We start from the raw sequence: 7,593 nt of genomic DNA on the forward strand, positions 1-7,593 counted from the left end.
CTTTCTATTGTAATTTGTAAAAAAAATCAATAAATGGAGCATCTGTTGTTCTTCTTGCGTTATTTCTTTTCTAATTTTATTTCTTTTTTTCTTTTGTTATCTATCTTGTGCTATTAGAAGAAACAGAATCGGAAGGAACCAATAATAGAGAACGAAAATTAGATTTTTTTAATTAAATTTGTTAATCTCTCTCTAACGACGCTTATAAAGTCTTGTGGTATCCTGCTTTATAAATGTTTTTTTTTTTAAAAAAAAATAACTCTAACGACGCTTTAAAACGTCGGCATACTCCAAAATAGGCCGACACTTATAAGCGTCGGTATGGCTTTCGTTTTTGCCGACGCTTTCATAAAGCGTCGGTAAAAAAAATTCACTCTTACCTACCCGACGCTTTTGCGACGCTTTTGAAAGTGTCGATGCCAGAATTACCGATGCTTATAAGCGTCGGTACAGGCTCTAAAAAGCGTCAGAAAATGCTATTTTTTTGGTAGTGTCATCTTTCATGTTTTATAAGAACGTCGTAGGATCATCATTATTTTTACCCATATCATTCTATAATACACCATATAATCTAGAGGTATAGTAGATTTCCTTATTCTAGTAGATCTCTAGAGAGGTGTCCCTTGATCCGTTTGTAAAGGTAGTTGGGCAATTGCTTCTTCGGTAGTAGGAACCTAATGGGGTAAAACTTGATGAAGTGGTGCTTTCTCCTGAATGTTATCTCAAGGAAGAACAATAGGAATCATCACTTCAGTTTGCTTTTTAGGTGCAAAGATTGTTTCTTGTATTTCCTCAAAGACGTTGTCTCGAGGTACTCCATTCCCACTAAAAATGCTATCTTTATTAGTTTCTACTATTTATGGTGTACGAGATTGATAGTAGAATCTATACCCTTTTAACATCTCTAGATAGACATTGAAAAAACCACTAGTCAGTATCATGTCAAAAGCTTTTTCTTGTGGGTGGTAAACCTTGGCTTCAGTTGAACATTCCTATATACGCATATATCCTAAACTAGGTTTTCTACCCATCCACAGTTGAACATTCCTACACCATTTTGATCTAGTTTGCCTAGCATCGTGTATTGTGGTACAATGCCATGTTCCTTTAGAAATTTCGCTAATGGTCCTGGCCTTTGTCCCATCTCCGTCTGCTTACTGTAGTATTCGCCATCTCTGTCTGATTTAACTACTTTTAATCATTTTTTCTAATTTATCTCTCTACCTCTATTTTGAATTTCTTAAAGACATCAAAAATATCAGCTTTATCAAACAAAAGGTACAAATAAATATACCATAAATAGTCATCAAAGAAAACGTTGAAATACTTTTCACCTGTTTGATATAAGGAAAAAGGTCTGCATACATCAGTGTGAATGGTTTCCAAAATTCCTTCACTCCTCTTAGCAGCTTTCTTTGATTTGTACAACTGCTTTGCCTTTACTCAGTCAACATGGGCAACAAAATCAGTAAAATTTAATGATCCTAACACCCCATCCTTCATTAATCGTGTGACCCTTTCTTTGGAAATGAAACTTATATGAAGACAAAGCCGTTGATACATTGATCTTCGAAACTAGCTCGACTGCAATCCGAATGTATTTCTAGCCGCTCACGAGTAGCATCTTAATTTTCCGAGCCCAACTCTGAGTATTTCCGATGGTGAGAAATATATCACATCATTAATTGTATCAAAGGCTCATCTTAAATCAAAGTCCAGATTAAATTAAAACAACTAAAATAGATTTCTGATGTGTGTTAGTGTGGGACACATGCAAATGGGCCGGCTTAATTGAATAAATTTCAGTATGCCCAGCTTCTGGTGAGAACTAGGTCCCTTACTAGTAGTTTGAAAGGTGTGCAGTTCAATCGACTATTTTATTCCGTCGGAGGGAAGTTTGTTCCAACAACCATGGTCTCGTATCAGTCGGTCTCATTTCTCCGACCGCAAGGCTGTCAAAACGAGCGCCAGTTGCAGTACCATTAGTCCCACTCGGTTTACCCAGCCACTTCAACTTCATGATGGTACAAGGCCACTAATTTCTTGTCGCCTTGGCTTCACAAGTTCCTCAAACACTCAACCGCATGCTACTACCCATGTCGGATGAGTTCTGTGCAGCTGGATTTAGAGCTTAGAATTGAGACGCGCTGTTAAAACAAGGAAAGACAGGAGGAGATAAAATCGCTATAAATAGATTTGTATGCATCATAATCTAAAATCTTATCGAAAAAGATTAGCTGGAAGGTATATTTTGAATTCTTCAGTCCCGTATAAGTATCCAAGATCTCTTCAACGAATAAACGATGTAGGAGTAAACACATACCTGCATGGCTCCTTACATACTCTCCCCATTCAAGCCATATCGTTCTTATCAAGCTAAGAGTTCAAATCTATTCAAATATAATCACAATCACCATAATCGGCTTATGGTTAGCCTTCATGAATCTATACTGCAGTGTTCCCTAATCCATATAGGCTATGGACCGAATTTGCTCTGATACCATTGGTCATAACTTAGGACCTCACCTAAAAAGGCTACCTGAAAGGTATTTTTTTGTTTTTTTAGTTCTGTATAAGGATCCAAAATTTTCTTGGCGACTAACCGATGGGGGACGAAACACACACCTGCACGGGTCCTCACATGGATAGTTAGCCATACGATCCATATCGAAAGCATTCGATTCTACTTGTAATCTTATTTAATTTTATATAGCACTTAAGAACTTTTAAAATATATATATATATATAATTATATATATTTACATGTTATTAACTTAATTTACAATTTACTTAATAATATCTTTGATTTTATGGTTATAAAATTTAATTATTTAACATATATGTATATTTATATCTATTCCACCAATATTATCTGATTTGTATCTGACTTAAAATAAATAATAATATAAAATTTTACATTTAAATAATATTTGTATTTATATTTTATTTGTCTGACAAAGTAAATATGGACAATCCGATTTCAGCTTTATTAGAGGGAGAAGAAGATACAGCAAGCAGGGAAGCAAGGCAGCGGTGACTACTGCAGCGATGAAAGCACAGCAAGTGGAGAAGCAGCGCACCGGTTACTACCGCAACGATGAAAGCAATTTGCCCACGTCGGGACAAAACTGCCATAAATTGGGGCGGGACGCCTTCGATCCCCCTCAATTCACCGATATTTCCTCCAGACCCTGTCCTTGTCCCGGCTTTCCCCGTATTGTGTCCCAGAGGAGCAGTAGACCGTTGCCTCACTAACTTTATACTCCGTCGAATCCAACCAATCACGCCTTAGATCTCATGATATAATACCACACACCAGGTGGCATCCTGCTGCCTCCTCCTCCTCCTTCCAAAGAAAAAGACATAATACACCACACACTCACAATCCCATCTGCAACCTCTCTTCTGCTTCCCCCAAGTCTAAGGACATGGAACCGGAGAACCTCGAGCTAAACCTTGGCTTAGCCCTCCAGCCATCATCGCTGCCGGAGCCGGCTGGGGTCTTCTCTTGTAACTACTGCCAGAGAAAGTTCTATAGCTCGCAAGCTCTTGGGGGTCACCAGAATGCGCACAAGCTCGAGAGGAGCCTTGCCAAGAGGAGCCGAGAGCTGGCCAGCGTCCTCCACAAGCATGCAACCTCGACAGGAGCCGAGTCGGAGAGACTGAGGAAGGAGGGCAAGTATAATGTAGGGAGGCCTGTGAGCCGGGAGGAGATGAGGGCGTCGACATGGCCAGGGAGTTATAAGGGATCAAATGATAAAGGAGGGCTGGCTGATGAAATGGACTTGTCCCTAAGGTTATGAACTGTGCTCTCTTTTGCCTCTCTCTCTCTCTCTCTCTTCTTTTTTTGTGTATATTTCTTAATTTGAAGTGCACCATATTAATGGAGCCTCAGGAGGTGTTTGCTTCGAGTCATTAAACATTATTTTTTTTTCCGATATCGCTAGTTCGTTCCATCTACTGGATGAAGTGGCCTTGGAGAATGAAAAGGGAAGCGGATATTCTATGATAGGGATTAGAAGCCTTTTCCATAAAAATGTACTGGATTGCACAAATTTGGAGTATAACGAGGGTGTGGATTGCCTCAATGGTATGCTTTATTCAGTCCATTATTGGTGGTCTGCTTCTGCCAGTGGGGATGTGATCTGATGTCCGAGAAAAGAACATCAGAAGTTCCTGTACCATCCGATCTATATGTTTGCTTCTTTGATGTCTTGATGCAGTTCCATCTTATTGCTCTTCACAACTTATACTGATGCCGTAAGTCCGCGACATTTTCTATCAATTAAGAATTTGGAAGGGGGATTCCTGGTGGGAATCCCCAGGAATCCCCATTCGAACAGGCAATGATTGGGTTCTCACTTCTAGTGGTGATCTCCAGCTGTGAAGAGGGAAGGTAACGTAAAGTCTAGACAATATATATTTATATTGCTCACCTTTCTATCATCATTGATACCGAATCCCAAAATAAAATAGTAGTTCTTTTGGGCCCTTTTGATAAAGCGAGTTGTATATTATTTATTTCTTCGTCTTGAATGTCCAATAAGATGATATTTATTTTTTTTCACCCGGAAGGATTTGAGTCAAGATTTTGAGATTTTAGGAACTGGGAATTCGACGCTGCTGATCTTAAATGATAGAGCAAGAAGGATTTATATTATATAGAGACGTGAAAGATGGAGCTCCTAGTTGTAACCGCGAAAGAGAGAGAGAGAGAGAGAGAGAGAGAGAGAGAGAGAGAGATGGAGCTCCAAGAGTTAGACGCAGATATGGAAGTAGATAATAAGTTATATTATATATTTAGGAGTAAGAGAAAAGGTAAAGAAAAGATAGAAGATAGAGTTAATGTAAAAGGGTCAAGTCTCCGAGTATTCTTTTGGAACTACTACCATGTAATTCCATCGATCTCTCTACCACCTATCTGGCAAGTTCTCTAAGTCATTTTGTTTCAAAAAGATAGTTCTCTAAGTCAATATCCTGCTCATATGATCTTTATGATCCTGACTAGGATAATTATCATCTTAGCTGCTTGGCATCCTTTCATTGCAAGAGAATCTCTAAGTATCATTTATTGGACTTACAGTATACAATATAATGAAAATTTTCCTAGGTTGCGAGTATATACTCACCACACCCTGTCTAGGCCAGAGACTAGGCCCCTCAGTAGACCGAGTCACTGCTCGCAAAACTAGAGATTTACTAATCAAAGGTTCAAGGGGGGTGTTGCTGCACCCAAAATCAAACCTGGCCCTCTTGCTTAGAGGGCAAGAGAATATAAATTGCCTTCGAACTAAAGCTTGGTGGTGTTCTAGTCATCATTTTGAGTTTGGTTTCTTTTTCTTTCTTTCATTCTTTATTTATTTGTTGTTGATTGGAATTGAGTTTGGTCCTCTTGATGTTAAGCAAAAATTCAATTCCAGAGCCTACAGCTTGTACAGGAGGAAGGTGTAGGCTAAACTCAATTACAAAAATATTTCATAATAATGTTGTTAGAAAAGGTGTGTTATAACTACATTGACCCTACGAAATAAGCTCAACGGTTCATTATTCAGGTAGGGAACTGATTGACAATTCACAAGTCGGCTTTACATTATTCAGGTAGGGAACTGATCTACTTGCAGAGACTGATTTAACCTGAGCCTCCTGTCCCTCTTCCTCTTCTCTGCTTTTCTAATTACTTTTTTTGCAAGCTTTTTTTTTTCCTCCTAGATGGAAGTCGGATAAGGCCTTCATTCTCTCCTAGAGCTTTTTTTTCTCCTATATTCATGGAAACAATATACGATAAGGCTCCTATTTAGCCCATCTTATTTAGCCTATAAAAGCTCTACTTCAGACAGCTCTACTTTCAACAGCTCTACTTTCAAAAGCTCTACTGCTAACAGCTCCCCCAAACAGAGCCTAAGTCTATTTGGCAGCAGCTTATTTACCTCAGCCCAACCTGATAAACTTAACCGAACGTACCAAATTTTTCTTGTCGGTTTAAACTAGTGTTCTAAGATAGTCGGTTTGGTTTCGGTTTAAGTTTGATAATAACTAATTTAAATCGGCTTGGTTTTAAAAATAATCCTAAACCGATCTGACTCGAATTCTGCACATGCGTACCTCCACCAACGAAGTCCAATAGTTGCTCGACGTACAGCCATGACCATGTCACTTGTGCCGATGAATCCTATTCATCTAGCCAATAAACCCATATGTTGCATCTTTCCACGTAACATAGATATTTAGCCAGCACGTTTCATGTAAAACACGAGATTTTAACTCGTGATTTCCTCTAAAGAGCTGGCAAGCCAGTGCAGAAGATTCTTGACTGGGGCAATAATGAGAAAGCTGAACAAAGAGTAGATTAGTTTTACCTTGGTGTTTTCTTTCCATCAAAAAAAATTTCAAGTCGGAAATTATGTAAAAGATGGATCTAAGTCGGAAAGGCTTGGAGCCAGAAAGTCCCAAACATCAAGGAGATTTTCATGACGTATACAGTCTGCGAATTTGATCTCTCCTTCAAAGTCCCTACATTTTGTCCAACTCAGAGCTCAAGTCTTAATTTCAACTTCAACTTTGTGATGGACAACATCCGTCGGCAAATCCAACACGAAACAGAATACTTTTCGAGATCTAAATGATAATCTTCCTGTCGAATCACGCTCTTGGATGATCAATCTTGTAGTTGCATGTGGTGATGGCTTCTATGATTGCACCCAATCAAGATTTGGCCGCATTAATAGCTCAATTGGAAAATGCCATGAAAGGGTTTTTGATGCCTGCAGTCCATAGGAGGGCGGTGGGGACGGGCTAGACAAAAAACGGCATAAACGCGGTCTGATCTCTATGAAAAGGACCTGATGGTTCCATATTACTCTCATTACTAGCGAAAATTCGTGTAAGCTGGAGGGGTCTAATCCTGTAAGGAAGCTAATAAAAGACCCAACAAGATTAGAATTCTAGTTGTATGTCTTGTCTGCATTGCCTAGCGTGAATCTGGGAGCAACTCGATCAAGTCGTCTCGCTAGAAATAGAAATGGCCCAGCCCTTGACATGATGACAGGACATCAGCGCCCTTCATTCTGATGTTCGCGCCTTCAAAGTCACTCACTCGCGTACGCATCAGAGATTGGCATCATTGTGGCTCAGAAATGCTTTTGAGCCACCAGATGGAGTCAGGCTATGGATTGGATCCATTCAAGTCTGTGTTATGTTTCTTTTATTGCCTTATTAGTTGCTTTTGTTTGAGTCGATTTGGTTGTGATTTTGTTATTTTGGAGTCGTTTTAGTTGTTGAGTCAAATAATTGGATCAATTGATCAATGTAAGACCTAATTATAAAGGTCCTATTTTGAGTGTGATCAATTGGTTTAATGGTCTAATATTAGTAAGGTTTAATTTGGTATGTAATCAATTAATTGACTTAGTCAATTAATTAAAGGGTCCAAGTTTGGTTAGTTGTTAATTGTTTAACTTGGTCAATTCATGATATAATTCATGATATAATGCTTATATAAAGACCACCCCGCTCATAAATTAGGGTATGGAATGATTGAATAAAATTCTAGCCTCCTTCTTCTTCTTCTTCCTCCTCTCCTTCTCTCCTCCTCTT

The 7,593-nt window shown here is 38.9% G+C and overlaps 1 protein-coding gene across 1 annotated transcript; it reads left to right on the forward strand.

Moving 5' to 3' along the window:
- Window positions 1-3,304: 3,304 nt before the first annotated feature.
- On the forward strand, window positions 3,305-4,552 carry LOC103718394. The gene is made up of 2 exons (XM_017845537.3): window positions 3,305-3,796; window positions 3,948-4,552. Exons 1-2 carry the CDS (start codon window positions 3,429-3,431, stop codon window positions 4,147-4,149), a joined length of 570 nt encoding a protein of 189 aa, XP_017701026.1. The 5' UTR covers window positions 3,305-3,428; the 3' UTR covers window positions 4,150-4,552.
- Window positions 4,553-7,593: the final 3,041 nt, after the last annotated feature.

Source organism: Phoenix dactylifera, chromosome 1, assembly GCF_009389715.1.
Source record: "Phoenix dactylifera cultivar Barhee BC4 chromosome 1, palm_55x_up_171113_PBpolish2nd_filt_p, whole genome shotgun sequence".
Lineage (NCBI taxonomy): Eukaryota > Viridiplantae > Streptophyta > Magnoliopsida > Arecales > Arecaceae > Phoenix > Phoenix dactylifera.

Coding starts and splice junctions, on each gene's coding strand:
- LOC103718394 (XM_017845537.3), top strand. CDS start 3,429: ATGGAACCGGAGAACCTCGAGCTAAACCTTGGCTTAGCCCTCCAGCCA. Junction 3,797..3,947: donor GAAATGGACTTGTCCCTAAG/GTTATGAACTGT, acceptor CGATATCGCTAG/TTCGTTCCATCTACTGGATG.